Below are 26,839 nucleotides of genomic sequence, written 5' to 3'. Positions count from 1 at the left end.
AAACTGAACACAATATTCCAGGTGTGGCCTCACCAAGGCTCTGCACAACCGCACATTTATCCACATTATACTGCATCTGCCATGCATTTGCCCACTCACCTAATCTGTCCAAGTCACCCTGCAGTCTCTTGGCATCCTCCTCACAGCTCACACCGCCACCCAGCTTAGTGTCATCTGCAAACTTGGAGATATTACATTCAATTCCTTCATTTAAATCATTGATGTATATTGTAAATAGCTGGGGTCCCAGCACTGAACCCTGCAGCACCCCACTGGTCACTGCCTGCCATTGTGAAAAGGACCCATTTATTCCAACTCTCTGCTTCCTGTCTGCCAACCAGTTCTCTACCCACGTCAATACGTTATCCCCAATACCATGTGCTTTAATTTTACACACTAAGCTCTTGTGTGGGACCTTGTCAAAAGCCTTTGAAAAGTCCAAATACACCACATCCACTGGTTCTCCCTTGTCCACTCTACTAGTTACATCCTCAAAAAATTCTAGAAGATCTGTCAAGCATAATTTCCCTTTCATAAATCCATGCTGACTTGGACCGATCCTGTCACTGCTTTCCAAATGCGTTGCTATTCCATCTTTAATAATTGATTCCAACATTTTCCCCACCACCGATGTCAGGCTAACCGGTCTATAATTCTCTCTCCCTTTTTTAAAAAGTGGTGTTACATTAGTTACCCTCCAGTCCATAGGAACTGATCCAGAGTCAATAGAATGTTGGAAAATGATCACTAATGCATCCACTATTTCTAGGGCCACTTCCTTAAATACTCTGGGATGCAGCCTATCAGGCCCTGGGGATTTATTGGCCTTCAATCCCATCTATTTCCCCAACACAATTTCCTGACTAATAAGGATTTCCTTCAGTTCCTTCTTTTCGCTAAATCCTCGAACCCCTAAAATTTCCGGAAGGCTATTTGTGTCTTCCTGAGTGAAGACAGATCCAAAGTATTTATTCAAGTGATCTGCCATTTCTTTGTTCCCCGTTATAAATTCACCTGATTCTGTCTGCAAAGGACCTATGTTGGTCTTCACTAATCTTTTTCTCTTCACATATCTATAGAAGCTTTTGCAATCAGTTTTTATGTTCCCTGCAAGCTTCCTCTCATACTTTATTTTCCCCCTCCTAATTAGACCCTTTGTCCCCCTCTGCTGAATTCTAAATTTCTCCCAGTCCTCAGGTTTGCTGCTTTTTCTCGCCAATTTATATGCCTCTTCCTTGGATTTAACACTATCCCTAATTTCCCTTGTTAGCCACGGTTGAGCCACCTTCCCCCTTTTATTTTTACTCCAGACAGGGATGTACAATTGTTGAAGTGCATCCATGTAATCTATAAATGTCTGCCATTGCCTATCCACTGTCAACCCTTTAAGTATCATTCGCCAGTCTATCCTAGCCAATTCACGTCTCATACCATCGAAGTTACCTTTCCTTAAGTTCACGAAGCTAGTCTCTGAATTAACACTGTCACTCTCCATCTTAATAAAGAATTCTACCATATTATGGTCATTCTTTCCCAGGGGGCCTCGCACAACAAAATTGCTATTAGTCCTCTCTCATTACACAACACCCAGTCTTGGATGGCCAGCTCTCTAGTTGGTTCCTTGACATATTGGTCTCGAAAGTCATCCCTAATACACTCCAGGAAATCCTCCTCCACTGCATTGCTACCAACTTGGTTGATCCAATCTACATGTAGATTAACATCGCCCATGATAACTGCTGTACCTTTATTGCATGCATCCCTAATTTCTTGTTTGATGCCATTCCCAAACTCACTACTACTGTTTGGTGGTCTGTACACAACTCCCACTAGCGTTTTCTGCCATTTGGTATTCCGCAGCTCCACCCATACAGATTCCACATCATCCAAGCTAGTATCCTTTCTTACTATTGCGTTAATTTCCTCTTTAACCAGCAACTCTACCTCACCTCCTTTTCCTTTCTGTCTATCCTTCCTAAATGTTGAATACTCCTGGATGTTGAGTTCCCAGCCTTGGTCACCCTGGAGCCATGTCTCCGTAATCCCAATTATATCATAATCGTTAATAGCTGCCTGCGCAGTTAATTCGTCCACCTTATTATGAATACTCCTCGCATTGAGGCACAGAGCAGTCAGGTTCATCTTTTTAACACTCTTTGTCCCTTTAGAATTTTGCTGTAATGTGGCCCTTTTTGATTTTTGCCTTGGGTTTCTCTGCCTTCCACTTTTACTATTCTCCTTTTTATCTTTTGCTTCTGCCTCCATTTTATTTCCCTCGGTCTCCCTGCATAGGTTCCTATCCCCCTGCCATATTAGTTTAACCCCTCCCCAACAGCACTAGCAAACACTTCCCCTAGGACATTGGTTCCGGTCCTGCCCAGGTGCAGACCGTTTGGTTTGTACTGGTCCCAGGAGTACAAGTGCTTCGGGGTCATGATTAAAATATACAGATCTGCCAGTTATTCCACTTGCTTACATTAATAGAATGTTTGGTTAAGTCTTGAGTAGGCTCCTGGATTGAGTGTAATGAGTACAATCGGCACCCAATTTATGGAGTTAAATTAAGGAAGTGGTGGACCTTGTTCACATTGCACTTCTGGCTGGTGAATCAGGAATCAACAACAAAAACTTAAATTTATATTGCACCTTTAACATAATAAAACGCCCCAAGGTGCTTCACAGAAGCGTTATTAAACAAAATCAAACATGTTTAGAAAGATGTAAATTAAACACCAAACATGCTTTCACGAAGGCTGTTAGATCTTTCAGGTAAGACTTTGGCATCAGATTTTAAAATAAAATTGCACTCAGACTTTATGCTCAACCAGTGGTAGTCATTGTAAAGCTGGCCAGCTTATTTATAATGGTGCAATTCCCCAGACAAGGAGAGAAACAAATGGTCCCATTTGTAAATGATACCTAAAGATTTTGCATGCAACATATACTTGCACTCGATTGGCTCAAATATAATTTTCCTAACATTCCAAGTCACAACTGAACAAATAATAGAAGGGAGAAGGTTACAAGGAAATCAGAGGTATTCAAATTATGAGTACTGATGAAAGGAAGATCTGGTAAAAATTATTCCCACTAGTCAGTGAGTCAGGAACTAGAGGGCACAAATTGAAGATCACCACTAAAAAAAATGGAGGGCGAGATAGAGTATTTTTGTTTTTCTTAGGAGGGTTGTTAAGGTATGGAATGCCCTACCAGAAAAAGAATAGTTTTTAAAAAGGAAAGTGGATAAATATTTAAAAATTAAAAATAAGAATAATGTTGGGAAAAGGCAGAAAATGGAACTATGTGGATAACTCTTTCAGAGAACTGGCATGGGTGTGACAGGCTGCTTGGCCTTCTGTGCTGCTTAATTCTATGATTTCTGATAGAAAATATGTCAGTAAACAAGTAGGAATGAAAACTATTAAGTATCAAGGAAGTACACCAATCAAGCATCTACAAAGAGAAAGGGAACCAATGTCACAAAATCTTAAAAATAAACTTTCAGCCAACCGATCCACCATCTTGTTTTATCAGTAACCAGAGGTTATTGTACTAAAAAAAACTTAAATATATCAATTCATAGCAATAAAATTATGCAGTTTTTTGTGTGTAGTTTTATTGTCTGCAGAGGTCTGAGATTTACTGCATTCTTCAGATCCTGAATGAGGAGGTTATGCAAACTCTCGGAGTGCAGCATTGTTACTCTGCAAGTCATATGAATGAACTACAATTCCCATAATGCACCAATGCCAATGTGCATGTCACTCTGATAACACTATTATTTGAGTTGTAGCCAAAGACTGCCTCTTTCACCAAAATATAGACAAGTAGGTGGTGGTACAAACAGGAAACTATGGGTCATTATGGAATGGCTCATCTTGGTTTTTGTCAATCTGTTGTTTTAAAGACATCCTGATTTTCTGATTCAAGAATTTTCTTTTCCTCTACATATAGCCTTCTGATTGCAAATAAGATGGTAGAGGGTAAGAAACACTGCAATCACAGTGCACTGCATTCCTGATGATTAAATACATGAGCCATACATCTGAGGGATTTGAGTTTAAAAGTTTGAACCCCACTCTCCCCTTTCTCTAAACCTTCTTGGCACCACACACATATAAAACACAAAAATGGGTGCAATGTTGAAAATCAATTCATCATCAGTACCCATTTAAGGACAGGAAAATGTCGATATATCTATCATCCAAAAAGTAGTTGCACTGTGGTTTGGAAAATGCCATGCAGATGCAAACATTCAAAATTAAAATAAATGGTTTAAAAATAATTAGCTTGAATGTTTTAAATGAGATTCCATTATTTTTAAACAAGTTAATTGCCTATTCAAAAGGAGTTAATTCTAACTGATGCCTGTGAAAATATAAACCTGAACATATTATAAACAAAGGTTAGTGTTTTTCTGTTGATCGTGTAAACCCAAAATTGTACACCATAAAAATGAATCAACAGTTCAATGAAACATTTCTCACTAAACTAGATGCAAGTTATCATTTGGATACAGAATATTTCCATATGGCAACATGTCTTTTTCAAAATAGACAAGAGGAAAAAAAGTTGAATATACAGAAAAGCACTAAAGCTAGTGAATACATTTTATTATAAGTTCCCTTTAGACACAGATGGCTTACTGCATGACCATTTTCAAAACCAATATCTGAAGATAGGCATTTATAAAGTTTAAATAAAACCTTTTGACATTTTTGAAGTTAGATGATAAAGTATCCAATACAACATTGCTGCTGAATATTCCATGGCATTTTAGTCCATTCACCTATTTCACAAGATCATCATGTCACAAATGCCAGCTAACGGAACTCATTTTATCAAACTCACATCAAAGATAGACTGCCGAGAAGTTCCCGGCTAAGGGAAAACTGATTTTGTTTTTACTTCTGGTGAGTCTTTGGGGCTGAGGGAATAAAATGAATCATCATAAAGATTAATACATTTCCCACGATGTTTTTCACAGGAAGCTTTGAATCTGGAGTGCAGTTTGATGTTTACCACTCCTGCTGCAATCTAAATGCAAAAAGCAGTCCACCGAATGCTGTAATTTAATGTACTCAACCAATATATTGCCACACAGTAAAAATATTATACAACTTGGGATACTGAGACACATCGGCCTTGCAGATATCTATATTTAAACGTTTCTTTAAAAAAAAAAAAATTTTCTTGCCATCCCAAAACTGCTCACTTACAGAATGATTTTGTTCCACCTCTCTTGGCAGAATTGTAGTGTTTACTTATGATTTGTTTATCCTTCTCCACCTCTCTAAAGCTTTCCTTGTTTTCTGTTACTTAAAGGATCAAATATATATTTTCCGCCTTACTTCCTTCAGTGATTTTGTAGTTCTAGCTGAAGCAGTCATTGGCACACCGCACAAGGGTTTCCCATCATCGACTTTCCAATTACCAACATCTTGAACATTCTCCACTCTTTGGACTTGATTGACTCACTTCAGCCACAATGTCTAAGCTGAGCATCAAAACACCTCAAAAATCCCACTTCAGCTCTGGCACAAACAATGACATGAAAATAAAACTCTTTCCAAACACCATTAGTCAAGAAACATAATGATTTATATTACATATGATCAATAAAATAAAAATGTTTTTGATTCCTTTTGCCTTTGTAAATGATCTGCCACATTGTATATAAAGGATAGTATCAAATTGAAAACAAGGGCATACAATGTGGCCAAGACTAGAGGGAGGCCAGAGGATTAGGAAACTTTTAAAAGCCAGCAAAGAACAACTAAAAAAATGATAGAGAGGGCAGTTAGATTATGAAAGTAAACTAACACGAAATATAAAAACAGATAGTAAGAGTTTTTACAGGTACATAAAAAGAGTGGCTAAAGTAAATGTTGGATCCCCTAGAGGAATTAATAATGGAGAACAGGGAAATAGCAGATGTTGAACAAATATTTTATATCGGTCTTCATGGTAGAAGACACTAAAAACATCCCAATAGTGGATAATCAAGGGACTATAGGGAGGAGGAACTTAATACAATCACTAAAGTAGTACTCAGTAAAATAATGGGACTAAAGGCAGACAAGTCTCCTGGACCTGAAGGCCTACATCCTAGAGTCTTAAAAGAAGTGGCTGCAGAGATAGTGGATGCATTGGTTGTAATCTACCAAAATTCCCTGGATTCTGGGGCGGTCCCAGCGATTTGGAAAACCGCAATGTAACGCCCCTATTTAAAAAAGGAGGCAGACAAAAAGCAGGAAACTATAGACCACAGTTAGCCCAACATGTCATTGGGAAAATGCTGGAGTTCATTATTAAGGAAGCAATAGCGGGACATTTGGAAAAGCATAATTCAATCAAGTAGAGTCAACATAGTTTTATGAAAGGGAAATCATGTTTGACAAATTTGCTGGAGTTCTTTGAGGATATAATGAGCAGGGTGGATAAGGGGGAACCAGTGGATGTGGTGTGTTTGGATTTCCAGAAGGCATTCGGTAAGGTGCCACATAAAAGGTTACTGCACAAGATAAAAGTTCACGGGGTTGGGATAATATATTATTTGCATGGACAGAGGATGGGCTAACTAACATAAGAGAGTCGGGATAAATGGGTTATTTTCTGGTTGGCAAACAGTGACTAGTGGGGTGCCGCAGGGATCGGTGCTGGGTCCTCAACTATTTACAATCTATATTAATGACTTGGGTGAAGGGACCGAGTGTAATGTTACCAAGTTTGCTGATGATACAAAGATGGGTGGGAAAGCAAATTGTGAGGAAGACACAAAAAATCTCCAAAGGGACAAAGACAGGCTAAGTGAGTGGGCAAAAATTTGGCAGATGGAGTATAATGTGGGAAAATGTGAGGTTATCTACTTTGGCAGAAAAAAATTGAAAAGCAAATTATAATTTAAGTAGAGAAAAATTGCAAAGTGCTGCAGTAGAGGGACCTGTGGGTCCTTGTGCATGAAACACAAAAAGTTAGTATGCAGGTACAGCAAGTAATCAGGAAGGCAAATGGAATGTTGGTCTTTATGGCAAGGAGAATAGAGTATAAAAGCAAAGAAGTCCTGCTACAACTGTACAGGTTATTGGTGAGGCCACACCGAGTACTGTGTACAGTTTTGGTCTCCATATTTAAGGATATCTTTGCATTGGAGGCTATTCAGAGAAGGTTCACTAGGTTGATTCAGGAGATGAGGGGGCTTCACTTATGAAGATAGGTTGGGCCTATACACATTGGAGTTCAGAAGAATGAGAGGTGATCGTATTGAAACATAAAATAATAGAACATTGGTGATTGTAACTTCACGAGGGGCATTTAAAAATTACAAATCCTGTAATGCCTCCCACAACTGGTCAACAGGAGCTGAAAATCCTCAGCAACCCAGACTCAAGTGAAATTTCCAACTCTAACACCCAAGCCCCAAAAGGAACAGGCAATACATTTAAGGAATTCCAATTTTATGAATAAGTGAAGCCATGTTTTCTATTTGATGCGCTGTTACAACTTAACAGCATTTACAGAACCGAATGGAGAGGGAAAGTTCGTATGAGAAGAGTGAAGAAATTATTTAAGAAATGTGATTTATTTTTTTGGGGGCCAGTTGCTGGTTTGATTTGGTAGTTTTTAAAATGCAAGCTATTTGGTTGATCAGGTTTGTGTGGATTGCAGTTCATGAGTGATAAGATATCCATAAATTCATAGCTAAAAATTAAGTCTCCAGGTTAGATATTTGCAGCTAATTCCTCCCCTTTCTGTTCCAGCCTCCCCAGAGTTTACCACTTATTCCAGATCTGATCTTCCATTTCCTTTTCTGCAATTTCCAAACCCATCTTTAAGAGATCCACCACCTGCTCCTTGGATGGGATCCGTGGGGTCACTCTGACTGCCTGCCAAATAGACATCCTGGCAGGCAGGTGAGAGAGAACACCAGTGGCAGGCCCTCACGGATGGTCTCTGGCAATCGGATGGGGTCAGGGAAGGCCAGCAATTGGGAGCATGGGGAGGAAGGGGGGCGGGGGGGAAGCTGGCGATCAGGGATGGGGAAGACAAAAGATTTTTGTGAGGGGCCGGGGAGCACTCCTGCTCCTCAAGGTGTACTGAAAGAGGCACTTACCTTGTGGAGCTGGGAGCTCCTGTCTGCCTTTCATTGCCGAGTTTCCAGACCCCTGGGAAACCTGTGCATCAACAGTAAATTTTAAATTGGGTGCTCGTTAAGTGGAGTGGGACAATCGGACATCCCGATAGCAGTCACCGTAAAAATGGCAGTTGCCACATGTGGCAGGTTGGGGCCTTGTTCCCCATATTTAACTCTTTAAACTCCCCCGTCATGGGAGGATTAATATCAAGGCCATAAACTCTCTCAAAAACTTATTGCAAGACTTTAATTATATAGATTGATGAAACTGCAAGTTCTTCAGAGAGTCACGGGATCTTCTGCCAGCAATCCCAGGGAGACCAAAAGTTTTTTTTTCTTACATTAAATTCTGGACTGAATCAATGCAAGTGTTCCAAAATACTAAAACAAAATTAAAAGATTTATTTCACACACAATAACTGTATAATTGAATTTGGAACTGTATGCATCACAAATACATGGGCTACAGATTGGGTCTTTGAAGTCTTGTATCACATCAACCTCACTTCTTTCCGGCCCTGCTAAAATTAACCTTGGATTTTTCCTCAAATTTAAATAGGTTCTTTTTAATTTACTTGTAACTTTAATACATCATTTTTGAACATTGCTTTAGCTAATTTGTTGAAAAGCCCTACCAAATATTAAACAAATTGCAATTGATATATTAAACAGGATCCAGCTGACTACCTTTGAGATAACAGCAGAGGGATGGCTACCAAGTACTAAGAAAAAGGTTAAAAATGTAACATTTCGTCGTCAAGTTATTGCAAATATTTTAGTTAAGAATTAAGCACGATGAAAAAGGTTTATAAATCAGGCCTGTTTTGGAGCCATGCCAACCAATTGTAATAATGTTTTTTCTCGATAATGTAATACACCAAAATATAACAAAAGCAAAATTACAGTATAAGATACAGTAATGTGACCTTATGGTAAAGTACCAAATCACAGTGATTTGTAGTTAGCCACAAATATAGAAATATAAAATCTGACTGACATTCCCCTCCCTGAATTATGTTTGTAAAGATTGTTAGTTTAGTTAAGTGATTTAAAAAAAATGATTTGAGTTATAACTAAAGTAAATCATTTGGTATTACTGTTGCTTCACTGACTTAAGTGAAGAATTTCTTCTTTACACAATCTGACAGTGGAAAACATTTATCTTGAACCAATGCAAATCTCCTTTTAAGGGTTGCTTTTAACAAGCTCAGTCATACCCCTCTGGTGTAAAGGAGGAGACAGTGTAAGGCCAGTGGGGTACCAGACACAGTAAACGTCACAAATGTTTCAGTGAAATCAAAAACAAATTGAACGAAACAAGATTTTATTTGGGCTGACCAATTCTATGAATACATATTCCAATTTTACAAGTGAAATGTAGTCACTGGTTACTTACAAAACCATAAACAACATTCAGGCTTTGAGAATACAGTGGGTAAATCTTTGAATGGTGCACATGTAATGAATGTTAAACATTTCACCACTTTCAGCAAAAGAGATCATGGAACCCTAACTACGCATCATGTAATACTGCCTTCAGCTTTTATTTTCAACTAAGGAAATAGAATGGAAAGATTATAGTGTAGTGTGCATTAGAAACAAATAAATCTGTATGCAATAATATGTAGCCAATTACCACAGTATTCTGTCATTGGCTTTGCACTATTCATAAAAGGAAACACATCTTATAAACAAATATATTTAAAGATTTATACATCAGGTCAAGTTTAAATTTAAAAGGATAAATATACTTTGTTAACCTGCACCAGCTTAAATGAACCTGCTCACAAAATCCACCACGTCGTGCGAAATACGATTATTTAACGCAGGTCTACAGGATTGCTGTTTAATTTTCCATGGTGAGGGATTCAAATAGCTCACAAATAAAAGTCATGAGTAAGTTAGTCTCGCAAGTGAAACTAAACTACATATTTATGTAAACCTCAATAAGGTTTCAAACCATTAAGGTTTAAAATTTGTTTACAAAAGTAATGGATAGTAAATGTGACTTCGTGAGGGTGGAAATAAAAATATTACCGGTGAAAGTCCGCACAAGCGTTCTAAAACAAGAGAAGATTTCTAAAACACATGCGTCTTGCGTCAATTCTGGAGTAACCACAACAATGTGTTTTCCAATTTACATGATTGTGTGTCAATTAAGAGCTTTATGCTGCTGACTGTATGGAGAGCACCATGTCAAATTACAGGTTCACAGTCCCAGAGTTTTGCTGTTTGAGGAAAAAACAGAGCTAAAAAGGTCAAGTACATTTACATTGTGACAAATATTGTGCAGATCTGTTAATCTCAGCATTTATATGAGCACGGTTGCTGATAAAAAAATAGATTGAAAGGGGAACCCTAATTTTTTCGCTGAATAATAATCATAGACAAAGACAAATGAATGAAGACGATAGTTCAGCACTCGAAGATCTTACAGCTCTTACAAAAATAAGCTTGTACCACAGAAGTCCCCTTTCTGTAGTTGTTAACCCTTTGTTTTAAAATGAGAGAGAAGAGTACAGGTAACATTGAGAGAGTGGAGTCCATGTCATCAATTGCATTCATAGTTAATCTGTTTCATTAACTTTTTAAATAAACAATGGTTTCAAAATTAACAAAATCAATCTGTTTAGCATCAAACAGGTCTAACTTGTTTGTTTTTAGCTCAACATTCCACTCCAGTGCATCAATGCTTACTTGTATACAATTCCTTTATCAGCTATTTTAAGAGGCATTAACCCATTTATTTAAACACCTCCCATTAAAATAGAAGAAAAAGGTGGCTGAGTGGAATTTCAAAGTCGCTGCAGTATGTTCTTGTGGGCATCCTCTGCAGCACAAGTGACCTTACACTTTCAGACTTATTTGCACCACTGGACCACAATGAGAAAAGATGCTATAACATTTGGATACACATGAAATGTAAATATTTTTTCCTACTGTACTATGTCTTCATTTTTACTTTAAGATAGATTTTTGGAACAAAATGCTGTTTCAAATAAAGACCTACAGTGGAAGGTTTTGTTGCAACAAATTTTCTCCATACGCATCCTGCACAAAGTTGTTAATTATCGAATCAGAAGAAATACTGCATATTATCAGTCACGTTTAACTCTCCTCGAATGGCTTGGGATTTACGGTGATTAATTGGCTGTTCTCAACTATTATTTAGATTGGCAAACACTAGAACTAGAATAATGCAAATGCTCGTTTATCAGTGCCTCATCCAGAGATATGGCAGTTTATAGAACTTAATGAATATCCCCTCCAAACAGCAATCTCAAGCTTTATCTTGGTCTGGCTCAGTACACGGGACTCCTCCATTTCAGGAGTACAATGCTCAGAGATGCAAATTACTATAGTACAATGGTCCAACCAGATTTGGATAAAATAATACAGAAAGATACTTTACAATACAAAAACAATGGCAAAGGCACAAATAAAGTAAACATTTTATAGGAAAAGAAAGCTACTTTGAGTCAACATTTGATTGTGATGCTGAAAAAGGAAACAAATGAAGAAGAAAAATGTGCACACCACAGCTCAATATTCCTTGATGCCTGGGGACCATATTGCCAGATTAACTGGGCCATTTAGTTTGCATCTATTACAATAAGTTAAAAACACAACATGTCTCAATTACAGAGAGAATTAAAAAAAAGATTGTACAATACCCTGCTGTGGAAATAAAAATATGAAAAACCTGGAAGTTGTTTCAGAACTGGTTGCTCGGTTTAAATTCTTACAGCTTAATACAATGAATTTTTAGTACACTCAAACTTCTCCAAAAGCAACTTCATTCAAGAATGCAAAATGAATCCACACGATACCAGACTACCAATGATCACAGAATACATGTTGCCTTTTCCTTGTGACCATAAATTGCCTCGTACAGAGATTAGTGCCACGGTGTGCTATGTTACGGACTGCTAAACCTCCAGACTGACTTAAAGCTTCTCCACATGCCGAGTTCTCTGACAAGGTTGCCCGGGGAAAATTAACAGATATTTTAAAAAACCTTGTACTGGGAGGTGCAAAAATGTGGGAAGGAAAAAAATCTTAGACAGCAGACTCATCCTTGATTTCATATCTTACCAGACAGTGCTGCCTTCACTCCCAATTAAAGGTGACACAGGGATTTAATGTGAAGGCGAATAGAAAGCAGAGCTGGATGACTGAAAACAGATTTATGCACAAGTATGGATGTTTAATGAACAGGATGGTAAATACATCTAGGCAATGTAGTTGAAGAGATAACCCCCCCAAAAAACATGCTTTTACAGCCTTTTTAATACAGATGATCTTTCATTAAAACATTGGCATACTATCTCAAATTAGTAACTAAGAAATTAGCCAGCCTCAGTTAAATCGTTCTGGAGGTATTATAAAAAGGCAGTAAACAAAGATCAAAATGTGAATTATTGGTAAATGTTGTTTGTGAACGCGTGTGTTCAGCTTTGTCTCATTCCCAAGTTAATTCCATTGTGCATTCTGATATACCACGCACTGTCCCAATTAGAAACTGTCACAACAGGTACTATGGTCTTGAATCGAGATACCGTCTTTCAGTATTTACTGAATTTATCCCTGTAAGGATTATAATAATCCTCCTTCTCAGTCTACAACATACTCAATCATGGAAAAGCAAGCACTGGTTTAGCTTCTCATGACTATTCCTGATACTTGGTCCATGCTAATACTGATACAGTATTGGTTAACCACTATATTGCAGTAATTCACCAGTAATGCACTAAATCATCTGTAATGCACAACTGCCTCAAGTTTATATTTAGAAAAATGCATGGATGCTACCCACAATGGAATCATTTACTCGATCCATTTTAACCAGTGTTTGATTTGCTGTTTCATGAAAGGCCTTTCAACATATCAGGGTTACCATTCAAAAATATTTTTGACCATTTTGTTACAAAAATAAAATCCTTCACTAAAAAGAGTAGTTTCAGCAGCTTTGCTGTTCAAAATGGTCTACTTGTCCATCGGTACCAAACGACGCTTCCAGTGCAAAGTGCCAGCATAGTTTAATGTCCAGTATAAATTAAAAGTTTTAACAAGAGCAATTTCCACAACCTTTGACACTGTTCAGAATCTCTTCTGATAGCTTTCTTCTCTCCTGTTCCTTGGATGACACTTCTCTCTTTGCTTCTTGACTGTGGGAATTTTTGTTGAACATTCTGCTATTTTGTGTGTGCCACAGTTCAGAGTAAAGACTGCTGGTATTGTTCAGGAGAGCGAGATGGGTTCCACGTTCTGCTATCTTACCCTGCAATGAATTACAAGGAGTCAGAAAAACACTGCAAGTATTGTTTTTGACGTTAGATGAAGAAAGATAGATTCTAGTCAGATGTGACTAAAGATCCACTGGCATAAACCTATACGTTTATAGTTTAAAGTGAAATTTCTCCATTAAATCCATATTTTGCTTTGAATAATGTGATAGATGACTGGAATAAGTATACTGTAAAATATGTGACTACATAGTCAGCAGGTTTAAACTGCCAATTGTTTGAAGTTGGTAACTAATATACAAATAAGTTGGCAATTTAATAGAGGTTGTATTAGAATGTCAGTAAACCCTCACATGGAAGCTCCATCCATGAGCAGGATACACTTCTGATAAATACAGGAGATGGTGGATTAACAGATCAAACTACGTGTGGTTGTGAAGCCTCGTAACCTTTAATAAGAGCTCACTTCTCTCCCATGAATTCTTTGCTAGATCACCTTTTTCTTATCCAGATATATTTAAGAACCCATTCCTAATGTTTCCTGTTGCAGGCTGCTCACAACCGTGCAAAACTGCCCCACACTGCCATGAAGATTGAACCATGATCAGAATACAGGTGGCACAAGTGAGCAAGACAATCTAATCTTTTTCTCTTCTCTCTACCCTCAATATAAAGCCATATTATTGGGCTCTGCAGCACCAAAGTTAATGAATTATGCCCTACGTATGCTCAATGCAGTGACCAAACTGTTGATCTGGCTAAAAACTGAGAACTCATCCGGGTACAGCCAGATTCCAATTGCAAAAGTCCCTGGACTCAAGTCATGTCAATTGACATGATGAGTGCTATACTGAAAGATAAGGTACGTGTTAGTACTCCGTAGTGTTCAAGATGGTGCGTGTATAAAATACTATAGCACCCCATAATTGAAGTATACAACAGGCGAATAAGAAATGCATTAGCAGGTGATATTCTGAAAATTAGTATTATGAAATGTGATCATGTCAACCAAAAGACACAGACGCACACAGCAGATGCGATAGCCTCTAGGTTCCTTGTAAAAATGCAGAACGAAACCTGGCATATTTTTCTATAATATTTTGTGAACACTGTGGGGCAATGGTACTCGTACTGCGGCCACAGGAGGCCACTTGCACTCTGCCTCTTTCACGGCTCGACAGATTTCAGATTCACAGCCTGCAGACTGTGGGACGTCACCAGAAAGAGCAAAGGAAGCAAGACTATCCCAGCATCCATTAAACAGGTGTCAAGGGCCCTATTGAGAATACAGGGTCAATAGTGTTAATGGAGTTCTACGTCAGTCCTGCAGTTGTTTTTTCCTCCTCTTCCTCTGGGTAGTGCCAGGTTTTCATTCAAACTGCCAGGCTGTCATTTTGAGATGAGGGTTTCAACACACTGGGAATTGCTCTGTGTAGCATTACGGAGGATAGTATTTGAGCAAAATACACTGCTTGGGATTGTGGCCCTCAAAAAAATGTGAGCAACATTATTCTAGAGTATCCTAGTTACACAAATATTCTAAAATGGAGGTTTTCCTACCTTATCCAGAACCAGAATTTCATCTGCATCAATAATTGTAGTGAGCCTATGAGCAATAAACACAGATGTACGACGGTACACCAAGTCCCTCATTGCACTGAGAATAGTCTGTGGAGAGCAGAGTAGAAATTGATTCCCTTATTGTTGCAAAGACAATTGGAAACCAAAAAATCTTAACTACATAATCTATACATCTGAAATGGAACAAAAGTTTAAATTATTTATTCCCAAGGTTCGATTACCTTGATTTACAGAAAGACGTCTGATTTACATGGTGTGCAGTACACACGTTATAATTGGATAGAAGTGACCACAAGAGGTGGTTATATTTTGGCGAGTTATATTTGACCAGAAACATCAAGATCATACCTCTTCAGTAATGGAATCCAAAGATGATGTAGCTTCATCATACAAGATAATGTGAGGGTTTTTCAGAATTGTCCTAGCAATTGCAACTCTTTGCTTTTCTCCTCCTGAAAGAAACATCAGTTTATGTTCACCTCAGGCTATGAATGACAAAAAGGTCCATTTAAAATGGTTCAGTTCTTCCGAACACTACACTTGAAGCAAAAGGACAAAAAAAAAGAGTTAAAAGGCTATGAAATGTCATCATATTCCTCGTTGGTTTCAAATAATGCCATATTTTAAATGTGGTGAAGGTTAAACTACGAACTGTACCTTTTTGAAGGTTTTACAAAACAATTTACCATTTTTATCAGTTAATGTGGTTTTATGCTACATTAGGATGTCCTGTGATATTGCTCACTGAGAGTGGAGTGGGAAGGGAATTCAGAGGATATAGTGTTTTACAAAACAGCATTATATCACATAACACTGACAAAATTGTCATTTTTGACATGGTAGGCTTTATGGTGTAAATAGCTAAAGTTTGAAATGGTGCATGATCCTCCACCAAATATAAAACGATGTAGTGCTACTGCATCTGCAAGAACTAGACAGTTATTGATCGCAAACAAGCAAATAAAGGTTTCTCTTCAGTGGATGGCTGGGAGGAGGTCCATGGAGGGACTGAGTGATTAAAATATTAATAAATGCAGAATTCACCATACCAAAAACCCTTTTCAAGTGACATGGTCATCCTGCAGAAATGTGGACTGTTCCCGGAGAGGAAATAGATCATATTCCATTGCTTGCTACCATTGGAGGAATAAATGCTCCTGGTTCTGGCTGTTAGTTTTTAAGTTTTTTTATTGGGGTCCAATTTCTGGTGAGGCACAATGAACTTGATGGGCTTTTGGGGGTCACATATTCCACATGAATCATATCATCCGGAAAAATAATTTCACCTCAAGGCCCCATTCAAACTACCGAGAAATGACTCAACTAATTTACCTGAAGAAACTGATTTATTCCAAGAGATTAAGAAAAGTTAAAAGCTGCATTTTCTGTACTCTTTTGAATTTAACCAGTGAAAACCTAAAACGAATAGATCAACCCTTTCTGGACTGGTTCCAGTTCATTTATACAAGTATTACTTGTTTAGTAAATCACATATGCTTTTGTTGCTGTGAATCATTTTGATTTGTAAACAGTAATTTATCCTATAGAGAGTGCTCCAGCATTGTGAATATTTACTACCTTACAGGTTGATAGGAGATGTACTGTGCACCCAAGCTGTCCTCCATCAAGCAGATTGCAGTTAATTGTTATTTTGGGGTTCTGCTAGATTAGTGTAGCAGAGTAAAAGAACACAGGTTCCAGTTTTTAAAAAAGAGACACATTCGGCTTACATGGGGAAATGTTGATGGAAAAGGGCTGGTTATACATTTTTCCCCCCTTGTGTTTATCTGTTTAGCATCATTGTTCATGCAAATCTCTGCTTTTCTCAATTTTCCCTCTTCTGTAAATCTTCCAATGTATCTGTACGGCTCTCAAGTTCGTACCAGACATAAAACAACAACAATTTGTATTTTTATAATGCCTTTAACGTAGTGAAACGTCCCATGGCACTTCACGGGAGTATTATGTGATATGAATTTGATACCGAGCCGCATCAGTAGAAATTAGCGCAGGAGAGAGATACGTTTTAAGGAGCGTCTTGAAGGAGGAGAGAGAGGTTGAGTCAGGGAGTTCCAGAGCTTGGGGCCTGGGCAACAGAAGGTACGGCCACTAATGGTTGAGCGATTATAATGAGGATTGCTCAGGAGGGCAGAATTAGAGGAGCGCAGACATTTCGCGGGGGGGGGGGGGATGCTGGAGGAGCTTGCAGAGATGGGGAGGGGTGAGGCCATGAAGAGATCTGAAAATAAGGACGAGAATTTTGAAATCAAGGCGTTGCTTAACCGGAAGCCAATGTAGGTCAGCAAGCACAGGGATGATGGGTGAGCGGGACTTGCTGTGAGTTACGCCACAGGGCAGCCGAGGTTTGGATCACCTCGAGTTTACATGGGGTAGAATGGGGGAGGTCAGCCATGAGTGCATTGGAATGGCCAAGTCTAAAGGTAACAAAGGCATGGATGAGGGCTTCAGCAGCGGATGAGCTGAGGCAAGGGCGGAGACGGGCGATGTTACGGAGGGGGAAAATAGGCGGTTTTAGTTATGCTGCAGATATGTGGTCGATAGCTCATTTCAAGGTCAAATATAACACCAAGGTTGTGAACTGTCTGGTTCAGCTTCAGGCAGGAGTTAGGGAGAGGAATTGAGTCAATGGCGAAGGAACGGAGTTTGTGGCAGGGACCAAAAACAATGGCTTCGGTAGTCCCAGTATTCAACTGGAGTAAATTTCTGCTCATCCAGAACTGGATGTTGGACAAGCAGTCTGACAATTTAGAGACCGTGGAGGGGTTGAGAGAAGTGATAGTGAGGTAGTGCTGGCTATCATCAGTATACATGTGGAAACTGACGCTGTGTTTTTGGATGATGTTGCCAAGTGGCAACATGTAGATGAGAAATGAGGGGGCCAAGGATATATCCTTGGGGGACACCAGAGGTAACAATGTTGGGGCAGAAAGAGAAGCCGTTGCAGGTGATTCTCTGGCTATGATTAGATAGAGTGAAACCAAAAAGGTAATGTGTGTGTGGGGGTGGAATACGTGGGTATAGTTCTGAATGAATACTTTGCATATGTTTTCACAAAAGAGGGGGGCGATGCAGACATTGCAATCAGGGAGGAAGAGGAGTGTGAAATATTAGATTAAATAAACAGAGAGAGAGAAGTATTAAGGGGCTTAGCAACTTTGAAAGTGGATAAATCCCCAAGCCCGGATGAAATGTATCGCAGGCTGTTAAGCGAAGCAAAGGATGAAATAGCAGAGGCTCAGACAATAATTTTCCAATCCTCTCTGGCTGCAGCTGTGGTGCCGGAGGACAGGAGGACAGCTAATGTTGTACCTTTGTTTAAAAAGGGAGAAAGGGATAGACCGAGTAATTACAGGCTAGTCAGCCTAACCTCGGTGGTGGGAAAATTAGTGGAAAAAAATTCTGAGGGACAGGATAAATCTTCATTTAAAGACACGGATTAATCAAGGACAGTCAGCATGGATTTGTTAAGGGAAGATCGTATCTTACTAACTTGACTGAATTTTTTGAAGAGGTAACATGGAGGATCAATGAGGGTAGTGCATTTGATGTGGTGCATATGGATTTTAGTAAGGCATTTGATAAGGTCCCACATGGCAGACAGGTTACGAAAGTTAAAAACCCATGGGATACCGGGCAAAGCAGCAAGTTGGTTCCAAAATTGGCTCAGGAGGCAGGAACCAAAGGGTAATGGTTGATGGGTATTTTTGTGACTGGATGTTTCCAGTGTGGTTCCACAGGGATCAGTACTAGGTCCCTTGCTTTTTGTGGTATACATCAATGATTTGGACTTGAATGTAAGGGGTATGATTAAGAAGTTTGTAGATGATACAAAAATAGGCTGTGTGGTTAATAATGAAGAAGAAAGCTGCAGACTGCAGGAGGATATCAATGAAATGGTCAGGTGGGCAGAGCAGCAGCAAATGGAATTTAATCCGGAGAAGTGAGAGTTAATGCATTTGGGGAGGGCTAACAAGACAAGGCAATACACATTAAATGGTACAACACTGAATTGTAGAGGAACAAAGGGATCTTGGAGTGCATGTTCACAGATCCCTGAAGGTAGCAGGCCAGGTAGATAAGGTGGTGAAGGCATATGGAATACTTGCCTTTATTAGTCGAGGCATAGAATACAAGAGTAGGGAGGTTATGCTTCAACTCTATAAAACACTAGTAAGGCCACAGCTAGAGTACTGTGTGCAGTTCTGGTCATCTCATTACAGGAAAGGTGCGATTGCACTGGAGAAGGTACAGAGGAGATTTACGAGGATGTTGCCTGGTCTAGAAAATTTTAGCTACATGGAAAGATTGAATAGGCTGGGTTTGTTTTCCTTGAAACAGAGGAGGCTGAGGTGTATAAAATTATTGGGGGGGGGGGGGGGGGTAGATAGAGTAGATAGGAAGGACCTATTCCCTTGGCAGAGGGGTCAACAACCAGGGGACATCGATTTAAGTAATTGGTAAAAGGTTTAGAGGAGATGTATGGGGAAATTTCTTCACCCAGAGGATGGTGGGGGTCTGGAACTCACTGCCTGAAAGGGTGATAGAGGCGGAAACCCTCACCACATTTAAGGGGTGCTTGGATGTGCACGTGAAATGCTGTAACCTGCAGGACCAAGAGCTAGAAAGTGGGATTTGGCTGGATAGCTGTTTGTCAGCCGGCATGGACACGATGGGTCGAAATGGTCTCTTTCCGTTTCTGCGATAAGTAAGAATGGATCCAGGCAAGTGCAGTCCCACCCAGCTGAATGACAGTGGAGAGATGTCGGAGAAGGATAGAGTGGTCAACCGTGTCAAAGGCTGCAGACAAGTCAAGAAGGATGAGGAAGGATAGTATGCCTTTGTCACAGTCACAAAGGATGTCATTTGTGACTGTGATGAGAGCAGTTTCTGTAATAGTCTTCGGCTCCAAACTGAAGGCCAGCATGCTGAGCCCAGGAAGTATCAGCAGGGAAATCCAAGTAAAACCATAAGCTGTGGAAATGGACTCAGGCTCCAAATTGTCAGATATGAAGGTAGGTAGGTTGTAGTCTGTATTTTTTACAGTAATGTAGTGATTTGTTGTCTTATGAATATATTTGAGCCAGTTAAAAATTTTGGTTAATGAACACTTTTGCAAATGCGATAGACATCGTGCATATGTAGAATTCTGATGTGCAGCAGACATTTCCTACGACATTTTGAAGTGTAATGGTTTCCCACACCATCAGGTACAATGAATGCAATAGTTAATTGTATAAATAAATATGTAAAAAGGCAATAATATGGTTACAATCATCTTAAAATGATTTGAAAAAAAAATGATTATGCATCATGCTACATTTGGCTGGCAGTGTGATGCTACATGTGGAACTGCACTTCCCTTGCTTTCTGTTAATTAAGTGTTCATTTTTTAAAAATTCTACCAAAGGTAGGTTTTCTGGTCTAGTCAGTACCAAATAGAGAAAAAATTAACAAAATGGAGTCAGCATCTTGTAGTCACATCTTCACTGAGCTTAGTTACAATGTTTATATGACTGAGTACTGGGTTATTAAAATGTATTTGGTAAAGTCTACTGAACTTCATTTTATATCTGTTTTGTCTTGTGAAGCGCCTTGGGAAGTTTTATTACGTTAAAGGCACTATATAAATAAAAGTTATTATCCCCGCAATTAACGAACCAATTTAATAGAGAAATGAGTTACCCCTCCTCCTCTCCCACATTAGATTGTACTGCCAATATTGCCATTATTTTCCTGCTCCGTCAGTGTCTCCATTCTGAAGACAGATTGTTTGGATTCAGGAGCTTCTCCACAACCAGCGTCAATTCCATGTTTTGAATGAGGAAAGTGCTTTTGCAGTGCAACACAAGTTTTCATAGTGCAACATATAAGCAAGGTGACAACTTTATTTGCACTGGTTTCAATTGGAGAGAGCATGGAACAGTTCAAAATCTTCTGCGTGAAGAAACAAGTTGTCTGCTTTAACAGATTAGAAGCACTTGTATGTCACCATCCTCCACCTGCTCCACGACGACACATGCAGGTCGTGATCTTTACCAACGGATCCATCACAGACCCAATCCACGTCCTGACCGGGGTCAAGCAGGGCTGCGTCATCGCCCCAACCCTCTTCTCAATCTTCCTCACTGCCATGCTCCAGCTCACTGTTGACAAGCTCCCAGCTGGAGTGGAACTAAACTACAGAACCAGTGGGAAGCTGTTCAACCTTCGCTGTCTCCAGGCCACGTCTGTCGTCGAGCTACAGTACGCAGTGACGCCTGCGTCTATGCACACCACGCAGAGGCTGAACTTCAGGACAGTCAACGTATTTACCGAGGCGTATGAAAACATGGGCCTTACGCTAAACATCAGTAAGACAAAGGTCTTCCACCAGCCTGTCCTCGCCGCACAGCACTGCCCCAGAGACATCAAGATCCACGGCACGGCCCTGGACAACATGGACCACTTCCCTTATCGCAGGAGCCGCCTGTCAACAAGAGCAGGCATTGACGACGAGATTCAACACCGCCTCCATGGCAGCCTTTGGCCACCTGAGGAAAAGAGTGTTTGAAGACCAGGCCCTCAAAACTGTCACCAAGCTCATGGTCTACAGGGCCATAGTAATACCCGCCCTCCTGTATGGCTCAGAGACCTGGACCATGTACAGTAGACACCTCAAGTCGCTGGAGAAATACCACCAGCGACGTCTCCGCAAGATCCTACAAATCCCCTGGGAGGACAGACGCACCAACATTAGTGTCCTCGTCCAAGCCAACATCCCCAGCATTGAAGCACTGACCACACTTGATCAGCTCCGCTGGGCAGGCCACATCGTTTGCATACCAGACACGAGACTCCCAAAGCAATCGCTCTACTCGGAACTCGTCCACAGCAAACGAGCCAAAGATGGGCAGAGGAAATGTTACAAGGACACCCTCAAAGCTTCCCTGATAAAGTGCGACATCCCCACTGACACCTGGGAGTCCCTGGCCAAAGACTGCTCTAAGTGGAGGAAGTGCATCCGGGAGGGCTTTGAGCTCCTCGAGTATCGTAGCCGAGAGCATGCGGAAATCAAGCGCAGGCAGCGGAAGGAGTGTGCGGCAAAGCAGGCTCCCCGCCTACCCTTCCTTCAACCACTGTCTGTTCCAACTGTGACAGAGACTGTGGTTCTCGTATTGGACTGTACAGCCACCTAAGAGAACTCATGCTAAGAGTGGAAGCAAGTCTTCCTCGATTCCGAGGGATGGCCTATGATGATAGAAACATAGAAAACATAGAAAATAGGTGCAGGAGTAGGCCATTCGGCCCTTCGAGCCTGCACCACCATTCAATACGATCATGGCTGATCATTCACCTCAGTACCCCTTTCCTGCTTTCTCTCCATACCCCTGGATTCCTTTAGCCGTAAGGGCCATATCTAACTCCTTCTTGAATATATTCAATGAACTGGCATCAACAACTGTCTGCGGTAGAGAATTCCACAGGTTAACAACTCTGAGTGAAGAAGTTTCTCCTCATCTCAGTCCTAAATGGCTTACCCCTTATCTTAAGACTGTGTCCCCTGGTTCTGGACTTCCCCAACATCGGGAACATTCATCCTGCATCTAACCTGTCCAGTCCCTTCAGAATCTTATATGTTCCTATGAGATCCTCTCTCATCCTTCTAAACACCAGTGTATAAAGGCCCAGTTGATCCAGTCTCTCCTCATATGCCAGTCCTGCCATTCCGGGAATCAGTTTGGTGAACCTTCGCTGCACTCCCTCAATAGCAAGAACATCTTTCCTCAGGTTAGGGGACCAAAACTGAACACAATATTCCAGGTGAGGCCTCACCAAGGCCCTGTACAACTGCAGTAAGACCTCCCTGCTCCTATACTCAAATCCTCTAGCTATGAAGGCCAACATACCATTTGCTTTCTTCACCGCCTGCTGTACCTGCATGCCAACTTTCAATGGCTTATGAACCATGACATCCAGGTCTTGTTCCACCTCCCCCTTTCCTAATCTGCCGCCATTCAGATAATATTCACCCTGCAGCTTCTTAGCGTCCTCCTCACAGCTCACACCGCCACCCAGTTTAGTGTCATCTGCAAACTAGGAGATATTACACTCAATTCCTTTGTGGCACCCCACTAGTCACTCCCTGCCATTCTGAAAAGGACCCATTTATCCCGACTCTCTGCTTCCTGTCTGCCAACCAGTTCCTCTATCCACATCAGTACATTACCCCCAATACCATGTGCTTTGATTTTGCACACCAATCTCTTGTGTGGGACTTTGTCAAAAGCCTTTTGAAAGTCCAAATACACCACATCCACTGGTTCTCCCTTGTCCACTCTGCTAGTTACATCCTCAAAAAATTCCAGAAGATTTGTCAAGCATGATTTCCCTTTCATAAATCCATGCTGATTTGGACCGATCCTGTCACTGCTTTCCAAATGCGCTGCTATTTCATCTTTAATAATTGATTCCAACATTTTCCCCACTACTGATGTCAGGCTAACCGGTCTATAATTACCTGGTTTCTCTCTCCCTCCTTTTTTAAAAAGTGGTGTTAAATTAGCTACCCTCTAGTCCATAGACTGTTGGAAAATGATCACCAATGCATCCACTATTTCTATGGCCACTTCCTTAAGTAGCCTGGGATTTATCGGCCTTCAACCCATCAATTTCCCACCTAATAAGGATATCCTTCAATTCCTCCTTCTCACGAGACCCTTGGTCCCCTCGTACTTCCGGAAGGTTATTTGTGACTTCCTTCGTGAAGACAGAACCGAAATATTTATTCAACTGGTCTGCCATTTCTTTGTTCCCCATTATAAATGCACCTGAATCTGACTGCAAGGGACCTACGTTTGTCTTCACTAATCTTTTTCTCTTCACATATCTATAGAAGCTTTTGCAGTCAGTTTTTATGTTCCCGGCAAGCTTCCTCTCATACTCTATTTCCCCCCTCTTAATTAAACCCTTTGTCCTCCTCTGCTGAATTCTAAATTTCTCCCAGTCCTCAGGCTCGCTGCTTTTTCTGGCCAATTTATATGCCTCTTCCTTGGATTTAACACTAATCTTAATTTCCCTTGTTAGCCACGGTTGAGCCACCTTCCCCGTTTTATTTTTACTCCAGACAAGGATGTACAATTGTTGAAGTTCATCCGTGTGATCTTTAAATGTTTGTCATTACCTATCCACTGTGAACCCTTTAAGTATCATTTGCCAGTCTATCCTAGCCAATTCACGCCTCATACCATCGAAATTACCTTTCCTTAAGTTCAGGACCTCAGTCTCTGAATTAACTATCACTCTCCATCTCAATAAAGAATTCGACCATATTATGGTCACTCTTCCCCAAGGAGCCTCGCACAACAAGATTGCTAATTAGTCCTTTCTCATTACACATCACCATACTTAATGCACAAAGATATGCACATTAAAGGATTAAAAAGTGTAGCTCCTGCAAGTTTAGCAAGTGCACAATTACTGAAACGCAGTAACTGTACTAAGTCTCCCTTCTGCGCATGCGTTGGAGTGAGAGTTAGGACAATTATCACCGACTCCAACCCCCACACCCCCCAGCGCAATTCCTACTAACCCTTTTCTGCGCATGCTTTGAACACCACATTGCCTCAAATGAACAGCCTCCCACGGGTGCAGAGTCTCCCACAGCCCAAGCCGGCTCCGAGGAGAGCGAGAAGCGGGGAGAGAAAAGCGAGAGAGCGTATGGGGAGGGCGGGGTGAAAAGAGAGCGTGTGGGGGGGGGGGGGGGGCAAAAGGAGGAGGAAAGAGCGCGCGGGAGAAAGAAAGAGAGCATGGGGGGGGGGGGGGGGGGGTGGTGCGGGAGAAAGAGAACGTGGTGGGGGGCGGGAGAAGGAGAGCGTGGGGGGGGGGGGGGGGAGAATGAGAGCGTGGGGGGGTGGGGCGGGAGAACGAGAGCATGGGGGTGGGGGGGAGATCCGGAGTAAGAGAGCTTTGGGGGGGGGGGGGGGGGGGGGGAAAGAGAGAGAGAGAGAGAGAGAGGGAGTGATCAGGGGGAGAGCGAGCGCGAGCTGGGGGGCGGGGGAGAGAGAGAGAGCGGGGGGGCAGAGCGAGCGCGAGCTGGGGGGGCGGGGGAGAGAGAGAGAGCGGGGGGGCAGAGCGAGCGCGAGCTGGGGGGGCGGGGGGGGAAAGAGGGCGGGGGGGGCAGAGCGAGCGCGAGCTGGGGGGGGGGCGGGGCAGAGCGAGAGTTTGGGGGGTGGCAGGGGGGAGAAGAGAAAGAGCTTGGCAGAGAGAGAGAGAGAGAGAGAGAGAGAGAGAACGTGAGTTGAGGGGTGGGGAGAAAGAGGAGAGATCGAGAGCGCTTTGGGGAAGAGAGAGAGAGAGAGAGAGAGAGAGAGCGCGCGCGAGTTGAGGGGGGGGCGGGTGGGACAGAGAGAGAGAGAGAATGTTGGTGTGGGCAGAGAGAGCGAGCTGGGGGGGGGGGGGGGGGGGAAGAGAGAGAGAGAGAGAGAGAGAGAGAGAGAGCCTGGGGGTGGGGGGGGAGAGATGGACAGAGAGAGAGAGAGAGAGAGAGAGAGAGCGCCTGTGGGTGGGGCAGAGAGAGAGAGAGCACCTGAGGGAGGGCGGAGAGAGCACTTGCGAGAGGGGGGGCAAAGAGAGCGAGAGAGAGAGAGGGGGAGCCTGGTGGGGCTGCAGAGATAGAGAGCCTGGGGGTGGGAGGGTAGACAGAGAGAGCATGGGGTCTGGATGGGGGCAGAGAGTTAGCTATGGGGGGTGGGGGGTGGGGCAGAGAGAGAGCCTGGGGGGAGGGGTGGGGAGAGAGCGCGCGCCTGGGGGTGGGCAGAGGGAGAGAGAGAGCCTGGGGGCAGAGAGAGCGCGCTGGGGGAGATAGAGAGAGAGAGAGAGAGAGAGAGAGAGCCTGAGGCGGGGGGGGGGGGGGGGTGCAGAGAGAGAGACAGAGGTGAGGAGGGAAATCGAAGGAGAGAGGGGGAACTCAGAAGACTGATCATGTTCTTCCTACCGCCTGGTGCGTGAAAGTTCGGTGCATGCGTTATAGGGGACGTCGTTTGGGTGGATGAAATCCAGAAGTCACGACATGGTCACTATTCACCATACCCAATAATCACGGTAACAATCTGCACACAATGCCCCATCTATGGGGTAGGGGGCGGGGTGGTGCGGGTAAGGGTCTTCAGCTAGAAGAGGGATTGCTGGGGTAAAGGTCTTCAACTAGCAGAGGGATGCACTTGCACTGGGCAAAGGGACTTCGGCTTTTGGGGAGATCTATCCTCTGTAGCTTCGGAAGTCAAAATGGATCAAATTACAAATTCACTCAGAACTTGGAATAGGCGGTTCCAGTTACACACTCCAGAGGAACTTCAGGGTGTGGCTTTTTCTCCAAGGGGACCAATCAGCAATAGGTCTGGTGAGCCAATCAGAGAAACGGCTGCATTTCAGTTAGTATAAATAGACACCTCCTTACTGAAATTAGTTTAAAGAACATTAAAGCATAAAACCTTAAATTCAGCTAAAGTAAGAAAACAACCAAAGCCTCCTCCTCGCCAGCACAAGCAAATATTTGCAGAATTTGATGAACTGAATGAGTTAACCAACATATTTTATAGTCAAGATGTTTTTGGAATTTAAGCTTAAAAATATGTACTTTTCTAATTACCTGATATTAATTTCACGGGGGGGGGGGCGCAGTGTGGGAAGGCTACAAGGAATAAGAAACAGTGCAACAGAAATAAGAGGAAAAAACATTTAAAAAGCTGCCTCCACATAGACAATGATGACATAGCTTCCCAATCTATATTTGATCAGTAAATTTAATCATTCTTTACCTGCTAAAACTTCAAATTTACAAACATCAAGCCTAAAAATCTTTTTGTGGGAGCATTTTCTA

General features: G+C 41.7%; 1 protein-coding gene across 2 annotated transcripts in view; it reads right to left on the bottom strand.

Moving 5' to 3' along the window:
• Positions 1-9,441: 9,441 nt before the first annotated feature.
• abcb7 (ATP-binding cassette, sub-family B (MDR/TAP), member 7) overlaps positions 9,442-26,839 on the bottom strand; it is an 84,455-nt gene continuing 67,057 nt past the window's right edge. Inside the window, exons 14-16 of one of the 2 annotated variants that reach the window (XM_070882779.1) lie at positions 15,310-15,413; positions 14,941-15,048; positions 9,442-13,415 (exon numbers count right to left, since the gene is read on the bottom strand). In XM_070882779.1, the coding sequence (XP_070738880.1) occupies positions 13,200-13,415; positions 14,941-15,048; positions 15,310-15,413 (428 nt within the window). In that variant the 3' untranslated portion in view covers positions 9,442-13,199. Of the gene's footprint in view, positions 13,416-14,940; positions 15,049-15,309; positions 15,496-26,839 lie in introns of those variants that run through there. The other variant, XM_070882780.1, reaches the window with a different exon arrangement.

This window comes from Pristiophorus japonicus, chromosome 6, assembly GCF_044704955.1.
Source record: "Pristiophorus japonicus isolate sPriJap1 chromosome 6, sPriJap1.hap1, whole genome shotgun sequence".
NCBI lineage: Eukaryota > Metazoa > Chordata > Chondrichthyes > Pristiophoridae > Pristiophorus > Pristiophorus japonicus.
This window is presented reverse-complemented; position numbering and strand designations above follow the sequence as displayed.